We start from the raw sequence: 20,724 nt of genomic DNA on the forward strand, positions 1-20,724 counted from the left end.
ACTAGAACTAGACTGTCTTTTTCACAGTATGTATGAATAGTTGGCTGATAGTTTTGACAAGTTTTAAGCAAATAGTGAATGAAGACCTACTGTATCGACATGACTTACAATTATTACAGCTAGCTATTTGGCTTTGCACTGCTGCCTTGATCCCACAGGACACAGTTTCACAGGTTTAATGATAGCAATTATATAATGTCGTTAACCCCCCACCCCTGACCTCAGGTGTTGTCTAGCTTGCAGATAAATAAAGTGAGATTATTTCAGTGTTCCCTGGATGGCTGTAGTATTCTTCACGTTTCGCAATTATGGAATACAAGGGAAACAAGGAGCAGCAGAATGAATCATACACTCAGGACAAAGGAGTGGCCTGGCTTGTGTTCAGAAAAGATTAGATCTCACCAAAAATAAATCCTTCCTGGGCATTTTGACGAGGCTTCTTGCAAAAATACTCCTTAACTCTTCCCTCCCCATAGGTACATCATGCAAAGTTGAACAAAGGTGAAGAAATTAATCCCTGAGGGCTACTCATCACAACAGCAAAGCTGGAAGCTGGTCATGACTGAAATGAAAGTAGAAAATGACTATTCATATTAAAACACTCGTTACAAAAAGCAAAAATCCACCCGGTCCTGTCCTGGACACCTGCTGATATTTCCTTTCCCCCAGGAAAGCCAGTCTACAAGAGAAATTCTACAGTGAGAAGTAAAGAGGCGAGCACACATTTGGAAAAAAAACAACAGTAAAAAGGTTCACACAGCTTGTTGTAAAACAAATGAAAAGACCACACAGTAAACTATTTTACAATACATTATCAGCCTCTTAAACATCTTAATGACCCACCTGATTTCTGAACCCAAACTGCTATAGTAAATGATCACGCTGAGTGAACATCATTAAGTTTTGGACTCTTGGGGGAGGGATATTTTAGTAGGTAAACAAAACAATCTGCAGCTGCTATTAGATTTTCCAGCTGCCATTCCAATATAGAGGAAAGCATTACAGGAGTCTCAATTTCCCCCATTAAAAATCATTCTAAGCAGAACAAGTTGAAAAACAAAGGTGTGGCATCTGGTCATTCCTATCACTTATGCTGAAGTTCTTCCTTACAATGAGATCCATTCATCCCTTAAAAAGTCACTGGCTCCTGGACAGGGGCTGCAGGAAACCAGAGAACATCCCGAGGCATAAGGCACAAGAAGAAACTATACTCAGGACAGGATGCCAGTCTGTCACAAGGCACACACACAGACAATCAGGAGACAAATTTAAAAAGCAGGCAGTATGTCTTTGGCAGGTTGAAGGAAACTGGAGCATGTGGGGGGAACATACACACTCTGCACAGAAAGATACAATCCCATTCCCCAACTCGTTAGGCTCTTCTTTAGAGGGGAGTGGAACTACTTTCCCAGTCCGATGAAGTGACGTTCCCTTAAAGCTCCCTCAAATCTTTTGGCAGAATCCAGCTATAATTAGATACCCTAACTAACCACGGCCTTTTTATCGTCAGTTAAAAGCCCACCTGCTCCGCACAAAACAGAATCCCTCACCGATTCCAGACATTATTGTAATTCTGATGAAGTACTCGGAAGTTTCTCTTTGTTACAACTAACAAACCCTTAAAGCCTGCAGATCCCCTGATAGACTAAAATGGTTAATACATTTGTAACATGCATTTCTTCTTCTAAGAAACCCTGTAAACTACGTATAGATTTGATTAAAGCAGGATATTTATTTTTTCTGCACTTAAAGTTTTAGGATTTCGCAACAAATAAACCTAACTGCATTGCAGAAAGTACATTCGTACAGTCGTACGTGCACATCTAGAATTATCTGAAAAGTGTAAACGGTTATCAAAGTTTCGTTTCTGAAAACGACGACCCGCTTTAACAGCTACGTATGTGGTCTGGATGGTTTCCTGTCAATAACTCTGAAACACATCACACTCGTCACAAAAATAACGTCACACAGTTTACTGTTTAAGTGTCGGGTCACATTAAAAAAATTTCAAAAGTGAAAAACATCGTGAGGTAAATATATAAAGCAGGTATCAGGTATTATAGCTCAGGTACAGCTTCTGCGCCCCCTCTTGCGGTGAAATGAAGTACTTGCAGTCGCTTTCCGTAGGTTGTTGCATATCATACAGTGCATATTCAAACTCTTTTGAAGTTTTCAAACTTTCTTGGCTGAAATATTTGTGGAGAAGCTTCTCGACATGGTCCCCCAATTAATATATATAATAAAGTACGAGCTTTTCAGCTTACAACACTGACTCATCAATCACTAAACTTCAGTTTCTGCTCTGCATTACGCCATGTCTAAGAAGTTAACCCTGGCTTCCAGGATTCAATAAGCTGCACCACGTTGAAAACAGCACGAAACAAAACAGGATAATACTTATAAAAATATTTTATGTACACGTTTTAATGTTAGAAATCAGATGAGAAAACCTACAGAATTAAGAAAGTGGGTTTATAGGCTAAGTCATGAATTACAGGGAGGCGTAGTCCATCCACTACGTCGCTATAGAAACCTGATACGTCGCTATAGAAAAACAAACAAGTCACAAAAAAACTTCTTTAAGGGGCATTTTCAAATAAATGTCAGAAACCAAAGAACAGACCATGTAGCAAATGTAAAACTGAACAAATCTCAAAACACAAAATCTCACCTAATATTCGAGACTCGTGCAACGTCTCTTAGCCACAGAACTGAATCGACGGAAGGACCCGAGACCCCCCCCAGCAAAATCAAGCACAGTGTAACACGCCAAATAATTGAGCAGATCACAAAGGAAGAGCAACGGAGGAGAATCCTCCAGCGGGCTCTCTGGAGCGTGAAACCCAAGTCCTGCCCCAAGGTTGTTGCGTGGAAAGGATACTCGGGCCCATTCCTTTGACCTTACTGTCGTCTCAGAAATTCACGGGAAGGTTCTGAAGGTCTGGTACAGTTTGATGACTTAAAACTATTAACTCCATCTTATAAAAGTACCTCGGAGCCTGGTTCGAAGCCCTGCCGTTATACAGTTATGTAATTAAACAAAGTAGCAACTGGGCATTCTTGTGAGGGGGGACAATACACTGACCCTTCGGAAACACTATGTACATGTGTTCTATCCATTTAAAAACCGGAGCAGTATTCATCACATCTAAAATAATATACCGGATTGTGTTACTCTAGGCAACATGCATGATCAACAAAGTTGTTGTCTGGTTCACCTTGTCTAGCCCAATGACCCCATCCTGCTACTAAAACTTTTTCCGGCCACAGGCCTTGGAGAGCTCCGTGAAGTTGCCCTACGCACAGCACAAACGCTGAAACCTGCCGCATAACTTCAGTGCTGCGTTTGTGCAGTTGAAAAATAGCGTTTGTATTTAACAAACATACTCGGTAATTTCACTCCTGAATGTGATTAAAACAATGGGTGCAATTTGTTTTCTGAGTCTGTCTGGTCGGGTGAGGTGGATGTTTCAAATAAATTTCAATATTTCAATATTTCAACGTACAAAAACAGCAAGGTCACGATCACCAGATCTTTCAATGTGATCTTTTGATCAGTTGACTCCAGAGTTTGCAGCCTTTATACTAATAAACCTTTACATTTAGGGAGGAGTTACTACAGTATGTTAGTTCATTTGGGTTAGGTGTTTTATCTTTAAATTTATAACCATATTCTCGAAAATGTATTGCCTTTGTACTCCTTTTATTGGTGAAGAGACACCGTTGCTGTATCCTGACACCAGTTTCCAAATTACCGCTGGTACACGAGTGCCCACATTCACATTTTTAGGTATTAGTTTCAAGATCAATATAATTTAACAATAAAATACAAAACTGAAAGCACAAGCATAATAATATAATAATCGTAGACTTTACATTTCTATTCATTTTTGAAGGTGTTTCTCCTACCTTAAATACACGGTTAAATTGTTCAAATATCATGTATTCCTCACAGAAAACAACGGAGACTGTTATATTCCAAATAAAAATGTATGTATTTAGAAGAATGAGGGACACTGTGAATCCATAAAGACGTTAAAATAAAAATAAGCCGATGTATTTATTTTGCAAATAAGTAAAACATTTTAAAAATAGATTATCATCGACAGTAAACAAGCCGATCCACCTGGCGCTGCTAGCTTGAACAGCTCTCAGACCCGTGATTGGCTAAACCCCCGGCATGAATCTTGGTGAACAATTCGGGCCACGATTGGGTGAAATTTAGCAAGATTAAGAATCGACACTCTGATTTGGTAAAGCGCCACAGCTGTAGTTCCAAGAACTATATATGAAGCTATTGGTGGTGGCTTTTCCTCTTGGTCCAAATACTGCGGCTCCAGTTAACTGTGTGTGCTGTATGAGCACGCTGAATACACAGTAACACATCCATTAGTTTCAAATAACTGATCAATCTAAGAGAAATCACACTGAGCTCAAGACAGAATAGCAAAGAATGTCATGGCATCCACAGCGCATTCACAATTCAACGTGTCACGACCACATACCAGCCGCGTTACATTAAGTCCATATATCGCGATATGACATACCTCGACAAAACGCCCCGCCCCCAAGTCGCGACATGAAGCCCTCATATCGCGATATGATATGCCCCCCCCCCCCATGTCGCGATATGGAGTTTATATGTCGTGATATGACATACCTCGACAAAAAGCCCCGCCCCCATGTCGCGACATGAAGCCCACATATCGCGATAGGACATGCGCCCCGACCCCCATGTCGCGACATAAGTCGCAATATGACATACCTCGACAAAATGTCCAGTCCCTATATCGCGACATGAAGCCCGCATATCGCGAGATGACATACTGCAAAAGACACGACTTCACCTGGGAGAATATGACGATTGACCAGAAAAGCCCGGCTGGGATTACAGCTGTGTTGCGTCGTTAATGACGTCACATTGGCCACATGGGTCAACCAATCACAAGTTAGGAAGGCACAGCGGGAGAGAGGGTACCAGTTTACAAATTAAGAGAAAATTCCACTTAAGGAGAGAAAACGTACTGTTGCTTTAATATAATTTATTTTCAATTTTCAAAACATAAAATATGACTGCATTTTCATCTAATTATATTTCGCAGACTGAAATCCCCTCTCGAGCACGCAGTCCTCTCCTTATCTCTCTGTGCGGCGATAATATCTAAAATTCTGTAATCTTTTCTGTTCTTAATCTTAATTCCTTCCTGTCAGGTCTGATAAAGAAAAGACGTGTGCAGATAAAAGTCATGTGCCAGGTCCCAAGTCGCTTCAAAGTGTTTCTCAGCATTCTGATAAAAATACAGTACTGCATTCCTACTCCACTCAGCATGTAGAACAGCGGCAAACTACTGTATTTCCACCTGTGAGCGGTGTCAGCGGGCCCGCGCCCTCGCCTCCAGCCCTAAGCGAAATTCTGCACATTCCCCGCGGCTCTCATTTCACACTCCGACCACAGAATTCTCTTTTCACTCTTTCCCAAGTATTTATCAACAATTCGCGTTTACTTTACATTGTGAAACAAGCGTCAGGGGATCCGAATACAAAACGCCAACATCGCTTTATTTTGTTCTCCTTTTTATTTTCGAAAACAAATGTTTCAATGGAAGTCAAACAAAACGGTCAAAAACAATTTTAAGTACCACAAAGTGAATATGAAATAGGAATTCAAGATGGAGGTGTGTAAAGATGTACGTTACATAAACGTGCGCTGCGGACGTAGCTACATGCCATTAAAAGCGATGGTGCAGCAGACATTCTCAGGATAGGTGAACAACGCTGGCTTTGGAAGGAATTCTTTGAATTTTCATTCTTCTTTTATCAGGTTTTTGTGACCTTTAACGCTAAAGGTTTCTTGTCATCGTCTTGACATTCACTGTTCCCTCCCCCCCACCACACACACACAGGCAGGATGGTGTGCGTGTAAAAATGAGGGTGCTGTGTGCTTAAGATTGAAGGCCAGTGAAAAATGGATTTCAAAGACATTCACATTCCTCGAGCGAAAGCTAGCAGCTCCGACGACTTCTTTCCTGGATGACTTCCCTCCGCCTGTCCCCCCGTCCCCCTACATCGAAAAGTCTTTGATATCTCAGATATCTGACAACGCAGTCTGCAAAAAGAAATGCGGAATGCGGCCAGATGCGCTTGGAAATGAAAGCTCTGATCGGAGCGGGAGCGAACAGCTCCGGTGGAGGTTGAGCCGATCAGCGGCTCAGTTCGCCTGTGTCTGAAACCACGTTGCGCAGGACTCCGACCCGCTTCACACAGTCTGACGCACAAGTTCAGGTGAGACTGCACGTCCGGCTCACATGACACATCTCAGTACCTGTCCTGCAGATCCGCAGTGGATCGGACAAAAAAAAAGTTTTTTGAAGTCATCAAACAAGAAAAAAAAAAAGAACAAAAAAATACAAAAACCTGGCCCAGAACCAATAGGTCACTGCTGATGTGAACAGCTTTATAATCTGCAATGCAGTGATTTAGTCAGAAGACGATATTAAACAGGGCTGAATGCCACAAAGACTCCTTTTAGTCCTCCTAATAGGCAAGAGAAAGGCATGATCATGACTGCAGCAAGGCGTCCTTCACTTGAACACAACCTGTGAATATGTTACCTCCCCGTCCTCCTCGTGAATCTCTCCCCCCTCATCCTCCTCACTGCTGTCTTCTTCCTTCTCCTTCTCGGCTACCCCAGCTTCCCTCTCCACCCCCTCCTGCTCTTCCTCTCTCTCCTGCTCGGCCCGGGACGGCTCCACATTCACATAGTCTTCCTCAGCTTTGCGTGGGGCTCCACAAGCTCCCAGCTCGTTTGAGTTCGGGACATTCACATAGTCCGAAGGGTCGATCCATCCATCCTCGGACACGTTCACGTAGTCATGTGCTTGTTCCAGCTCGTCTTCTGCCGTCCCGTTCAGATTCAAACTGGCGTATCTTGAGAACCTGCTGGGCTCCTCTGTAGACTGAGGCAAAACAGTGGAAGACTCCAGTAAGAACTGGACTATGTACCATATGAAACACAGAACATCAGGAATGTATAAATAGCTGAAAGTGCAGGCGAAGTCCTTAACACTATCCCATCAACCATTTGTGGAGACTACATTAGACATCGCTTTTAACATGCATGTGTACTGTACAAAGCTTTGCATAAAAAGTTTGGAATAAAAGGCTTGTGGAAAATTTAGATGAACTGAAACAAGACAAAATGTAATAGGCATCATCCTCTTATTTTTGATTTGAGACAGAGATAATTTGTGCCTGCCAAATGCAAGAACACATGGCCATTCTGAGCTCACAGCTGCATGACTGTGTCTTCTGCCTCATCAAGTGGGCGTGAATTTAAACATGCAGTAGCTCATTGTGGTGTCCACAATGAAAAGCTGAACAAGCACCACGTTTCTTTCCCAGAAATGTACTTCAGAGTTTTTAGAATCAGCACTCACCGAACTATCCGAAGAATCTGAACTGTCAGTGGATGAATCGTCATCAAGCACTAAAGAAAGGAGAATGAAATAATGAATGAAGAGGACTGTAGTACTGTGTTCAGTGTTAGAGCCAGTAGGAGTTTTATCTACCGTTGACATTGCTAGTGCTGATGGCTGGCTGGAAGTAGGTGTGGTAGACGTACTGATTCTCGTTCACCACTGTTGAAGAGGTGGTCTGGATTTCTCTCAGGTGAAAGCTGGTTCCATTGTTGTGGAAGGTTATCGTACCACCTAAAACATAGAAAACAGGCATCTTGCATAAACCTCTACTCACGTTTTCTAGTGTTACAGTATATTCAAGAACAATGAAGGCAATAACAATAACGGTTCTCTTTCAATTTGAGTTAAATTGCCATAACCCTACATTAAAAGCATACCCTTGTCACAGGCTTGGCCCAGTTCCCTCTCATTCTGGCTAATGTTCATGCACTGTGACCAGGGCTACTCGCATGGGTGGTGTAGATTTTTAAAATACAAAGGCAGTGTCACAGTATAGAGGGTATTTTGATCAATATGCTTTATGCAGAATTTTGATGATACAAAGTGAGTACTTTGCAAGACTATCTTACCCCGGCGACCTGCTGCCCACAGTGCAGTTCAGAGACATCATACTCACCACTGCGCTTGGTACACTTCCTTTTAATGAAGATCAGAACGGGGATCATGAGGAGCAGCGCCAGGATCCCCAAGATCACAAAGACAATCGGGCTGACTCTTTCTGTTGTAGGACCGACACTAAAAATTCAAGAGTATATGTGTATTACATCATATGTAATAGGAAGGCATTGAACACATTATTGCATAGGAGGTGTCATTCCATAGTTTCATTCTTGGGTTGTGGTCTCTTGAAAGATCGATTCTCTTTCCATGACATGTAGTAGGATTTACTGCCTTGTCCTAACAGTTGAGTTATGTGCTTTTTCTTCATTGATTTGCGTGCGTGACAACACTCATTAAGGTGTGCTTAAGGACATTTCTCAACATTGTCTCCTGAAGATGATTCGTGCTAGTTCTGTTTCGAGAACCATGTGTAAGCTAAATCTTACATCTTACATCTCCTGTATCTCTATGAGTGTGACTTCTGTTATTTCTGTGGGACATTTCCAAACCTCTTTGTATTGTGGTCCTCCTGTTGCTTGGTTGGGAGTGGTTCCACAGTGGTTGTAGGATTTTCACCTGCAGGAAACATGACCATGCTGCCATCACTATTAAACACAAATATAAGATTCAGTGTCCCGACTGTGAGTAACATAATACAGTGGTCAGTGGGGAGAGATATTAGGTTCCCCAGTGGCTTGCAACAGAAACTTGCAACCCTTCATAATGTCCATGCCGAGGCCAGTGACTGGGATATCGCAGGGTCAAATTCTAGGTGTCCTGATCTGCCAGTACACCAATTTCAAAAATTGATTTCAACCAGTTAGCCCCAGCACTGTTGTAATCAAGGAGATAATTCTGTGGCTTATTATTGTTTAAGGAAAAATATGGTGTTTAGAGCATGGAGGTGAGTTTTTAATCTGTGCGCCCCCTTGTTCTGGTGCCGCCCCCAGCTGGCACAGCCCAGTGGGCTTTCTTGGAGTTGGATCCCCACCATGACCATTGCTTGACTCTGAACTCTGGTTTACACACTTGGAGATGAGGTGTTGTGTTTAATACCCTTTTCGCTATGTACAGCTTGTGGCTCAAAAGAACCGATTCCCTGTAATTTGTTCCTGACAGGTAAATATGTGGGATGTGGAAAGAACGAAGAGAGCCCCTGCCAACACTTTCTCAATCTCCCCGATCAAAACTCTCAACATGCGGCACTGTGGTGGAGTGAGACTCTGTTAGAACCAATATTTTATACAATGTTTAAGAACCTCTGGATCATAAACTAATGTGATGCTGATGAAAAAAGATTCTAAACATAATCCAGCATCTTGAAAATGATTTTTTTTAATAATGTCTAATTAGATTGTGTTTGCCTGAGCTAATAGACTGTGATATTTGATTAGTAACATTTTCAATTAATTTAATAAAACAACCAAATTTACTACATACTACCAAAATGTACGTAAAAATCTTAAATCCTTATTTATAAAATAAAACATGAATGTGTCCGTTATGAACAACAGTTCTTCACTACTCTCTTTTGCCTGGCACAGGACCCATTGTCCTCTTTGTAGAAGCTTCCCTGACCCCAGGTGAGTGAATTATACTAAAGAAATGTAAGTGTTCCTGTATGGCCTGGAGAGTGACCTGAGGACTGTTATACTGTACCCTTCTCACTTCTGTACCAATCCTTTGAGATCACAGGCAACAACCAGCCAGCTAAACCTGTGAAAAGAAGTGCTGGAAGAAACAATATTGACACCGGTTGCAGTGTTTAATGGTATCGTGGCAGTTTTCAGGTAATTCTGTATTCTTACCTGGAAAGACATTCAGACGAACATCTGTGCTGTGCTGGAGAAGAGGATATTTTTCTATCCCACAGCGGTACAGCCCTTCATCACTGACTTCCAGCATGGACATTGTAACAACTAGTGACTCACTCCAGGTTTGATCAACAATACTACTTCTGGGTTGTTTTCTCTTGTAATATGTATGCAACAATCTGGTACATTGTCCATTGGCATCAACTTTGCACCAGTATTTCGCATACCTGTACTGATACATTTCAGTGTAATTGCACTGTATGTTTACAGAACCACCTGCGGTTCCATTTACAGTAGCTGGACCCTTAATATCAATAATTTTCAGCTCCACATTCTTACTGATAAACCTGCCAAACTCTTTTATGATACAGATGTACTGTCCAGCATTTTTCCAGGACAGCAATGTCATTGACAGTGTCAAAGAGCATTTGTGCTGATTGTCAGTGATCATTATTACTTCACGGCTGAGGTTTTGATATAACAGATTCTTACATTCGCCATCTTGCATTTTGCACCAGTACTTCTCTTTATTCATGTATTCCTGACTGTATTCGCAGTTGATTACCACAGATCCTCCTGATTCTGAAGACACTGTCTCTTGTACTCTGAGGCCGGGTTGGTTGAAAACCTTCAGCTCTACTTGTTGGGTCATACTGTCTCCATTCAACACAAATTCACACCTGTATCTTCCTGCGTCTGTCTCCTGCAGGCGAGTCAGTGTCACTGAAACTTTCTTTTTCTTGACATCGTCCTGCACAGTCACACGGCCTGAAAACACCCCTCCAGGATTCACCTCCGCTATACTGTTACATGATCCACTTTGATGCACTTGACACCAGCTCTTCCGGTACCGAGTGAACTTGACGCTGTAACTACAGTCAACAATCACAGATCCACCCACGGTCCCGATGACTGTCTCCGGAGCTAGAACTGAGCAGGAGAAAAAGGACAGGTTAAAGAGGCATTTGAATCAAAGTGCAAAACTGGAAATGAAATAGTTAAAGCTATTTATTAAAGACGTTTTTCAATGTTATAATTTCAATTTCATAATAATGCTTTAAAGTGATGTGATGTGCAGTTTAAGAATTCATATTAGGCATATATGCTGAATAAACGTCTCTAAATCATCTTGGGAAAGAACAAATAGCTTACCTGGTAGAACTTTCAACTCCACTTCATGTATATAATTTTCATATCCTGTGCCCAAATTGGTTCTCCTTGACTTTTTTACTTTACAATGATATCGTCCAGAATCATGTTCTTTCAGTTGAGACAATGTTACTATAAATTTATTATTGAGTTTGTCATCCTTAATTGACATCCCATGATAATTAGTTCCTTTGTCTGTTGTAGCCAGGTCAGTACAAGTACCTCCGAACACTTGACACCAAACTTTCACGTAGTTTGTCATTGATGATCCATACCGACATTCAACATCGACAGACCCACCGTCAATCCCAAAGACCATCTGTGGGCCGGTTACATAATATTGACCTGGACATATAAGAGAACACTCTTTTTAGTTCATATATCAATAGAAGTAACACTAATTCCATACAATAAAACCATATACTGTACAGTAAATAGCGAGAGAGTACAATGATAAAACAAAATATAACTCTTTTTGTAGTTGTAAGAATGGCTTTCAGTAGTTTATTGATCCAAAGAAGTCTGCCTATCAGCTCTTGTTCCAAACTCCCACAACCCTTTGTGTAAAGAAGTGTCTCTTGTTCTTGTTTTTAAATGCACTCCACATAGTCTCCACTTGATTCCTCCGATTTGTTTCACTGCTAATTCTAAATACCTTAAGTATTGTGTTATCTCTTCTGTGTACACTTGTATACAGATGAATGAATTGCTACTGTATATACGACATTGTGAAATTTAATTTTTGACACTTAAAAATCTAAGCAGTTTAAGTACCTGCTATAACCCACAATACACTATGAACCGTGAGTGATTTTTACCATAACTACTGGAATTTATTGTGTAAAATGTATATTTACCCCAAATAATAATTTCAAATGTAGAGAGATGAAATAATAACACCAATTATCATTAGTATATAGGAAACTTATGAAAGGTGTTTTTCAGATTGTAAGTTTTACTTATAAGTAAGATTTAAGAATACATTTCTAGGACTGAGGGACTTGTCTGATACTGTGGTGGATCAGGGAATAGCAGTTAAATGGAACACTGAGAGCTAATAAACAGTCCAGACAATGATATTTCTTCTTGATGCTGTTCCTCATAAGTTACCTCATGTGGGTCATATTAGGATGTACTTTTATAGATGGAATGCGTGTTATTAAAAATAGGAAATTTGGTATTCATTTTTATTTATCTATATGTGTTAATTGTGTATTTGCCTGCTCTGCATTTTTACAGCAAGATAAATGTTGACTAACGTATATATAACTTTATGAATTATGAACCATTTTTCCCATGAACAGACACGTTGTACACTATTTAGCATTTAACATGAACAAAAAACATTTCCTAAAGTAGAATAAATATTTATTTAAAATGTAATATGTTTTTTTTACAGTGCAGATAGAAGATTTTAAAAATGAGGAAATTGGTTTGATTCGGTTTTAAGCAGAAGTGAAAACTGTAATTCAGTAGATTTGTGACAGAAGACTAAATTCGTACCCTCCCCCCTTCTTACAAAATGTGTTATTTAATCACAAATTAGGTATATGAATGGCCCTCTTACACTATGTGCTTTAAAGTGTTCCTCAGAGAAGATGGGTACTGTTTTGCAATCAAAGGTCTATTTCAGTTCTAAGGCCTAAAGAGAAGCTTAAAATGGCGGATTTCTCTTCTGTTCTCAGCAGCTCTCCTTACCTACATCTGCTTCCCTGAGCGGCAGACATCTTTTTTTAAGAGGCACATTTGAAAAGAAACGCAGCTGCACAATTTTCTTTCGCCCTTGTAAAACGCCACAGGCACAGCCACCTTCCACAAAGTGGTGGATCATGTTTAAACTATTTATACACATAATCCCATGTCAACATTATTATTTGGTCACATCCTTGGTTGAATTATTTTGAACCTTTTTGTAGTACATTATTGATCACTCAGAGAAGGACAGAGGATTAGAACTTTTTTTTTGTAATAAAAGCATTTCACATCCTTGTTGCTTAATTTTTTGTTTGCTGAGAAAAAGGGAAAAAGCTGCCTTCTGCACTATATCCAGAATTAAATACTAGTTGGTTTTGCATTAAATGGACGAATTCATTGTAAATAATAATTAAAAAAAAATCTGTATCCATCCCGTCACCATTTGTAGATCAGATGGTTATCTTTAGAAATTCTCAAAAAAGTTCAACTCAAAAGCACAAGAAAGTGCTCTAGAATGACAGCGCTTTTACAAACGCCACCCCACCGTTATTACATGTAACAACGCGCCATGAGACTGAAGGTCTGTTAACGCTTACATGTTGGCCCAGATGAAATACACGCAACTGTGAAGCAGTGACCCCTCCCCCGAAAAAGTCTCCGGTGCCCCCCTACCTCTGACCCCAGCCACAAGCAGAAGCCCCAGGCAGAGAGTGACGAGGGTCCCCATTTCTGAGAGTCCTCAGGGACCCCTCACCCAGACACAGAGGCTGTGGAGGGCGGCTGCCTCTCTGCTGCAGTTCCCTTCTGTCTGCAGGTCTCAGAGATGATTACATCAGTACCAGGCTTCTACAGAAGGAAAGCTGAAGCACAGCAAAAGCAAACAAGCTCCTTCAGTGGAAAATGTGGCTTACCGCAGCGCAAGTCTGGTGCGAACAAAAATAGAAAAACCCAAATCCCTGCACATTCAGCACAACCAATTGCTATTAATGATAATCACTACAAAATAATAAAATAATTATCCGTTTTTGTGAATAACTGTAACAAATTCAAAGTCGATCATAGTCTGGCATGGCTGGGCACAGAAAACAAAGCAGTTATGATTAGGGTCACCAAATACATTTTGAGAAAATACATATTATTGAATTGTTTAAAAAAATGGTTAAGTTAATTCATTTTGCATACAAATAACTGGAGGAATATGTATTTAATACAGTATGTATTAAATTATTATCTATCTAAATTATTAGGTTTAGAATATCATTCATAATGCATATGAATTTACATTACATTTACATTAAGATTTTCCATTATGTCTCTCCAATAGTCATTATAAAAATTAAATACTTGCCTTTCATTATTTATAAAAGTCAGACACTCCTACAATATATTGAAGCAAAGCTTGTTTTAATAGTTTTGTTTTCCAAAAAGTTATTCAAACAAATAAATTAGTATTACACACACACAAAATACACTTTTAAATAAAAAGCTTCAAAACACATCTTCAATGTTGTTGAAAAACAAGGACTTAATCACAGTTATAGCAACTGTTCATATAACTGCAACTGTGGTCTAATTTTACTATGTGTAAAGTCCATAAAATTTGTAGTTATTATGACTTTTAGCCTTTTATATCCACAGGATAAAGAAATACAAATATAAAAAGGTCACAGACTTTTAAACTACCCTTTAGCTACTTTATGTCATTTATGAAAGTCTGCAACATTCTGAAGGAAACTACTTAAAAACGATCTGACCAGACAGTAACCATGAATTAACTCCTCTTTAGTCATGAAGAGGCGCCTGTTGTTTTATAGCAGAAGAGACAGCTGGTTGTGGCTCAGGGGGTTAAAGGGCAACGTCTCTATGGAAAGCAGAAGCAGGGAGCCTAAAAAAGGGACTCTCAGAGCAGAACCCGGCCTTGCTCTGCGCTCTCGGCGGCGGGAGGGACGGCTCGGATTGTGTCCCTGTTTGGAGACGCTCACGGGCAGCAGCAGGCGGCTGTGCGTACGGAGGGCTCAGCCGAGCTGCGGCGGCGGGGTGTTTGACCGGCGTTTTCCGTAACGGAGCCCGAAGGAATTCCAGTTGTAGGCGGAAAGGTTCTTCTCTCGTTTCGCGGCGGGGGGCTGGGGTCTCGCCTGAGCCCACCCGCCCCTCCTGGGGAACCGAGACCCGAACAGCAGGCTGGCCAGCGCAGGGGGAATCTTCCCAGCGGCAGGCAGGATCAGGCGAGCTCCTGGCGGGGGCGTGGTGCTCATCCGTCTCAGGATGTCCTGCACGCTGGGCTCCGGCTCCTTCCCCGACACTGGAAAGGACGGAAACATGTGATTTGGCAAATGCAGGGCTGACCATAATGCTGAGTTCTGGTTTTAATCACAAGGGTATATCTCCAGGTTTTTGGTCTCAATCAATCCAATTAAGCGCATTTGTCTGAATAAGTAATTACGGAATAGGCAGAATGGAAACCAGAAGTCACTGACAAACCAAAGATGAAGCTGGGGAACCCTTGGTTCTTTACAGGGCAAGCTGAAGGATCTGATCCTTTTTAATCTTGAACAGAGAAGACTACAAGGGGATCTGACCCAAATATTCAAAATTCTCTGTCAACACAGAGAACGTCTTCCGATTCAACAGTATAATTGATGTGCAAGTGCCTTTCAAACTGAGAAATGAAGTCGCATTTTTAAAGAAAGAGCTTGGAGGTCTGGGACAAGCTACAAAGCCATGTTGTCCTAGTTTCTTTTGAGGAATGTCCAGATGAGATCATTGGATCCATCAGCTACTGACAACCAAACAGGCAAGATGAGCAGAATGGACTCCTCTTGTTTGTACTGTAACTGTTCTTGTTTTCAGAAATGGATGCATGTACTCTACATACAGTAGTTTTAAAAAAATATGCTTTTAGACTAGATATGGCAGATAAAATACCTTTCCATTGATGTTTCTCTAATATTGGATCACTGGATGGAGTACAAACTAGAGGGTGATACTGAGCCCATCTTGCTGATTTGGTGACTGAACAATCCCAGAATCCCCTCCAGCCATTCCCTGACTGGTCCCCGGGACACAGGTCCAACAACACCTACTCGCAGGGCTGCCTCCTGCTTCCAGCCCCTTCACTTGCCATCTCCACTTGTGGCCCTTGTCCTGTTTTACTTTTATATTATATTGTGGGGTAAAGCCTGCTGTCATATTCTGTGATTTTTTCCCCCTAAAAAGCAAGCATGCCTCCCAGCCAGAACAATTAAATTCCCTCATTCACTTTCTGTTAGCCAACTATATTCCCTTCTATCGTTTAACTAACTTCCTCGAGGAGGATTTTTCCTCTTGTGCTCTGATGCAGGATCTGCACTGCAAGTACTTGAACTTGAACTTTATTGCCATAAGTAACCGGTACTGGTACAATGGAATTCTTACTTACAGAAAGTCTCTCGATTGTAAAACAAGTGTAAAAAACAAAACATTGTGCAAACAGTGCATCAAGACAATATACAAACAAACAGTAGACAGTGTGCAAATAAACATTTAGACAGTTTGAATGTAAACAATACAGACATGTAAACAATGACTGGAGATGTGCAATAGATAAGAAATCATAAAGAGGTAGATGGTGATGGTGTAGGTGTGGTCCGTGGGGGATGGCTAAATGTGTTCGCCAATCTCACTGCTTGTGGATAGAAGCTATGTGTCTAACCAAGGGCAGTGCAGAAAGATCCCTGTGTCTGGTTACCCGGAGGTGGGTGTACCTGTCGGACTGGCCGAGCTGATCTGCGGGTGTCCCGCCCAGGGCTCCACCAGCTGGACGGACATCATCAGCATCATGGTCAGAAGAAGCATCGTGGACTCTGTTCTGAGGGGACTGCACGGCATCACTTTTCCAGTGTGTCCCATTTCCTTTCCTGATCACCCAGTGGCTGCTGAAAAAAAATACATAAGCAGACATGTAAATTCATGAAAGGGTTTTGCTTTAATAAACTCACTGTTTTCTTTTCAGTGTTTCAATGTTTACGTGCTCTTCCAGTGTTCGACCTTTAATGAGAGGCAATCCCACGCTGCCCGACAAGGCATTAGAAGGTAGATCGAAGCTCGTGATTCCTGCGCTTTCACACTGTTGAAGCCCCATTCTGTTTCAGTTTTGTCAAGAGGACACTCATTGGAAAATAGTTTTGTTTGTGCTTTGAAACGTTCAATCATCCAGCCCTCCCAGACTTGCAGTTTCGTTTGAATGTCAGCATGACTGAACACACCGATCTGAAATATATAGGTTGTTGTGTCTGGTTTTGTGGCGTTGAGCTGCACGCCCCCCTGCTTGACTCAGCCTGAGTTGTCTGCATCGGAGGCATCAGGAGTAACTCTGTGGTATTACCTTCCCAGTGCCCTAGAGAGATGAAAGGGGCAAAAGGCACACTGACACACAGATCCTGTGGGGGGTGGGGAAAGGTCAGGATCGACTTCCTGGGGAGCTCACAGTGTCAGCTATGAAAGGGGCTCTTCCTTTCTCCTAATGCACTTCAAAAACAGCACTGCGCCACTGGAACACAAACATCAAGAGCCCCCTGCCCCTCAGACACCCTGCTTCCAAACTCTCACATCTGTGACCCATTAAACCTTTAAACCCCTCTGGTGCTTTCAGAACTGAACTGGACCTTCTGACAACTCAACACAGGAACCCAGTAATGACTTGAGGGATTACTGTGAACTCATTTTCTTAGTTTTGCACTGAGGAAACAACTCGCAGCCCTGAAATGCTTCATCTAAAAAGTCAGCATATCACCCAACACGAAAAAAGAAATAATGAAAAAGATTTGACTTTCATAGTTTAATATTTGATCAGTATACATGTGAAGTTTTGACCAGACACCCCTGGTCTAGAGCTCTTATGAGAGATCCTACCTAGCAGAAAAAATTAACATGAAAGAGAAAAAGATTCTGATAATGTGCTATTTTTTCTCTTAATTTACATTGATTGACTTTGTAACACATAAAGTAACATCGTGCGTCAGTCTCTATCGATCTCTGCATTGTTTCCAAATTTGAAAACACATTGAGGCATTACTGCTTGTAGAGTTGTGTCCATTTTAGCAACTGAACTTAATTTGACAGATTATCAGCCTTGATTACCATCCAAAATGTACTGTAAAATATATGAAACAGCAGCTCTTGACATCTACAGATATGTAAACTGAAGATACTGCACTGAAGAAACAGTTTATACTTTATACAGTATACAATGAGGTTGTCAACCTGCTGTTGACAACTTCTGCGTCTTATTTTTAAAAATATTGCATATTTCCCCTTCATTGCACTTACAAAAGTAAAAACATTACAGTACTCCCTCAAGTCATTACTAGTTTCCCTTCTGGGCTCCTGTGTTGTGTTGTCAGAAGGTCCAGTTCAGAGAAGATGTGAAAGAGGTTTATTAGGTAATGAAGAGGCCTCTGGAAGATTAGACTGACGGAGTGATTCTCTCTCTATCTGATCTGCTTACCATTATCCACAAGCACCTATTATACTTGGCATTCAGAGAATCACACAATTTAGAGTGATCCACATATACAGTATAGAATTAACCTTTTGATCCTTCCTTCAGACTTCCATACAGTATATGTGAGACAGCGGTATGCTTACTCAGCCTGTCTGTCAGTTTCTTCTGTGAAAATAACAGGTGTCTACATAGTATGTCTTTCACACAGAGGATCTCCCATCCGCCCTGGCCAGGTACTACAGCATGATGGCAGAGCAAAGCTTCTGAGCACTTACCTTCTGCTGGAGTGCCGAGAGCACGTCTGTTGTTCACTGTGTTGGTATCCCTTATGCTGAGAAGCACAGAGCAGCAGGTCTCGGACTGGACTCCTCTTTACTCTCTGGGACTGGACCACTATTATATCACTCCAAGGCATGCGTCACTCTCCCTCCCCCTCCACCGACACTCACAGACACAACACCCAGCCCCACTCCTACCCCTTGCTCTCCTGTCTGACCCACCTTCCTAAACCAGACCATTATTTGTCTCTGATTCTTCATTTCCTTGCTCTTGATTGAAATTCCTCCAGTTTTTTGTCCCTGAATAGATCGAAATAAGATTTTCTAATTGCGGCTCCAGTTGTGGTGAATTGGATTCTATTCCAGATCTCCTTTAGCTAAAAGGGAAGTTAGGATGAGTGCATCAAGGATGTCAACATGGCCATGTGAGGAATGTATGTACCTTACCAGTTAAGGGTTTTGTTGACTAGAATTCACGGACAGAGAAGTGGGTTATAAAATAATCAATTTCCTGCCCTCAGAGCTGCTTTCTCTTTTTAATAGCATCTGACACATGGCACTCTCCAGTTCAAACCACCAGACTGCACCGTGTGCATTTCACAGGGGAGAGTCAGCACTGGGTGCAGTGTGGTTTTACACCTACACGTGGCACTGCAATGCTCTGACACTTCTACATAGCCCTGCAGGGCAATGCAGTGGCGTGGAGCTGAATGCAGCTGCATCACATCTCTTGAGCACGAGGTTTGATTCCGGACTGTGGCTCCTTCTGTGTGGAGTTTGCATGTCCTCCACAGTCATGCTCCAAAGGCACGCAGTCCTGGTCCATTGATATCTCTGAATTGCCCATTTACATTGTGAGTGATTGTGAGTCTGTGTACCTTCCGATGGAGGGGAGTCCTGTCCCAGGGCGTAGCCCCTGCTGGGTCAGGCTGGAGCTCACTTCAGCCATCGCCGGATAAAGTGGTTACAGCACACACAGCAATGCATTCAGGAGAACGGCTGTGGCAGAGGCACGGAGAACCAGCCGAATGACTGCATTTTAAAATGACTGTATTTAATTTAGAAAGTTAATATTTCCTGTGCTTTGATGAGACGTTTATTCACTGCTCTAAAAGAAGAGCCGCGGAAATGACTATTGGCCTGCTGAGCTAGAGCTGTGACTTTGGATGGTGTTGTGCAGTGTTGCACGAGTCATCACGTGTCCAATTTGAATTCTTCATTTTGTTTGGGTTGGTTTCGGTCTCTCTCATGACATGATGCATCCTAAAGTATTGTGAGCAGATAAACACAGAACAGTTGAGCCTAAGCAGCTCGAGGAAAAACGATTTTCCTCTTACAGTCAGACAGCGCTGCTCAGAGCTGGTTCTCAAACCTAAGGCCAGAATCTTTTCAATTTGCCACAAGCTTCTATAATTTCTCTGGTTTGGCTGGGAATCAGTAACAAGGTTGTTCTGAGGAGACAGTACAGGAGTCTGGGAACCAGCTGAAAATGATGTGTCTGCTAAAATAAATGAGTACAGGGAGCTTTCTTCAGAGCCGTTCTTTCTGGTCAGAGCTGCTGATGGCTCCAACTCGACTTGCCTGCAAGCTTAGTCAGTGACTGTGCAAGTAGTTATGGATGGATTTTCTCTCTTTCTTTTTAAATTGAAAACAAGTTTAAAAACGTTTTTTTTTAAACTTCTCAAAACAGATTTGTGAAATAACTTTTATTTGCGGGTTAAGGAATTAATTTAAAGGGGAGTGAGGTATCCTAGCCAATCCTAACTCTGCTGGTTAGCAGCATAAAGCCTCACAGATCACAAGTCTCAGGTTTGAGCTGCTGTACTAAACAAACCACATTATAGTCAATCCCAAATCAGAAGAAAATACACCATACATGGAATATGACTACTGAAACAAGACAAAGGCTTTATCGTGCACAACACAACTGCGTGACCTAGGTACAGGGCCTAATTGGTCACTTTGCAAAGCTTACAGAAGGGTGATGCAGTGGGGACGTTTTAAAATGTTTACTATGTTAATTATTAGATGTATCCAAGACTGCAAGAGGGTATACAACACAGATCATTGTAGGCTTTGGGGACCCTCATGGGGGTGTCCTTGAGAGTCAAGCAGCCTTGGGGTACAGCAACCCCCCCCAAAAAAAAATTAAATCCCCAAATTATTGATTTAAATTCCCAAACTTTTCAGTCCTTGATTGCTTCCTTTCGGCCTGAGTCCTGGTCAGG

General features: G+C 41.6%; 3 protein-coding genes across 8 annotated transcripts in view; all 3 read right to left on the bottom strand.

Moving 5' to 3' along the window:
* The window catches only part of optc (opticin), a 133,959-nt gene extending 129,364 nt beyond the window's left edge, over window positions 1-4,595 (bottom strand). For all 3 annotated transcript variants that reach the window (XM_069190370.1, XM_069190369.1, XM_015342653.2), the window contains exon 1: window positions 3,910-4,595. The gene's annotated coding sequence lies outside the window, so the exon portion shown is untranslated. The remainder of the gene's footprint in view (window positions 1-3,909) is intronic.
* An 885-nt stretch (window positions 4,596-5,480) lies between these two features.
* Window positions 5,481-13,700, bottom strand: LOC102690728 (polymeric immunoglobulin receptor). 4 transcript variants are annotated; one of them, XM_069190371.1, is made up of 8 exons: window positions 13,409-13,700; window positions 11,045-11,386; window positions 9,887-10,816; window positions 8,588-8,654; window positions 8,095-8,213; window positions 7,569-7,709; window positions 7,437-7,486; window positions 5,481-6,956 (listed from the first exon to the last, which is right to left on the bottom strand). In XM_069190371.1, the coding sequence occupies exons 1-8, from the start codon at window positions 13,461-13,463 to the stop codon at window positions 6,582-6,584; spliced, it is 2,079 nt and encodes a 692-aa protein (XP_069046472.1). In that variant the 5' UTR covers window positions 13,464-13,700; the 3' UTR covers window positions 5,481-6,581. The 4 variants fall into 4 exon arrangements, with proteins under 4 accessions (XP_069046472.1, XP_015197895.2, XP_015197897.2 ...); XM_015342409.2 differs by having other exon boundaries at window positions 9,887-10,822; XM_015342410.2 differs by having other exon boundaries at window positions 6,919-6,956; window positions 7,622-7,709; window positions 9,887-10,822.
* A 423-nt stretch (window positions 13,701-14,123) lies between these two features.
* On the bottom strand, window positions 14,124-20,716 carry kiss1 (KiSS-1 metastasis suppressor). Its single transcript, XM_015342414.2, has 3 exons — window positions 18,494-20,716; window positions 16,480-16,650; window positions 14,124-15,038 (listed from the first exon to the last, which is right to left on the bottom strand). The coding sequence occupies exons 2-3, from the start codon at window positions 16,622-16,624 to the stop codon at window positions 14,752-14,754; spliced, it is 432 nt and encodes a 143-aa protein (XP_015197900.2). The 5' UTR covers window positions 16,625-16,650; window positions 18,494-20,716; the 3' UTR covers window positions 14,124-14,751.
* Between the last annotated feature and the right edge of the window lie 8 nt (window positions 20,717-20,724).

The sequence above is a fragment of the Lepisosteus oculatus genome, chromosome 5 (assembly GCF_040954835.1).
Source record: "Lepisosteus oculatus isolate fLepOcu1 chromosome 5, fLepOcu1.hap2, whole genome shotgun sequence".
Classification (NCBI taxonomy): domain Eukaryota; kingdom Metazoa; phylum Chordata; class Actinopteri; order Semionotiformes; family Lepisosteidae; genus Lepisosteus; species Lepisosteus oculatus.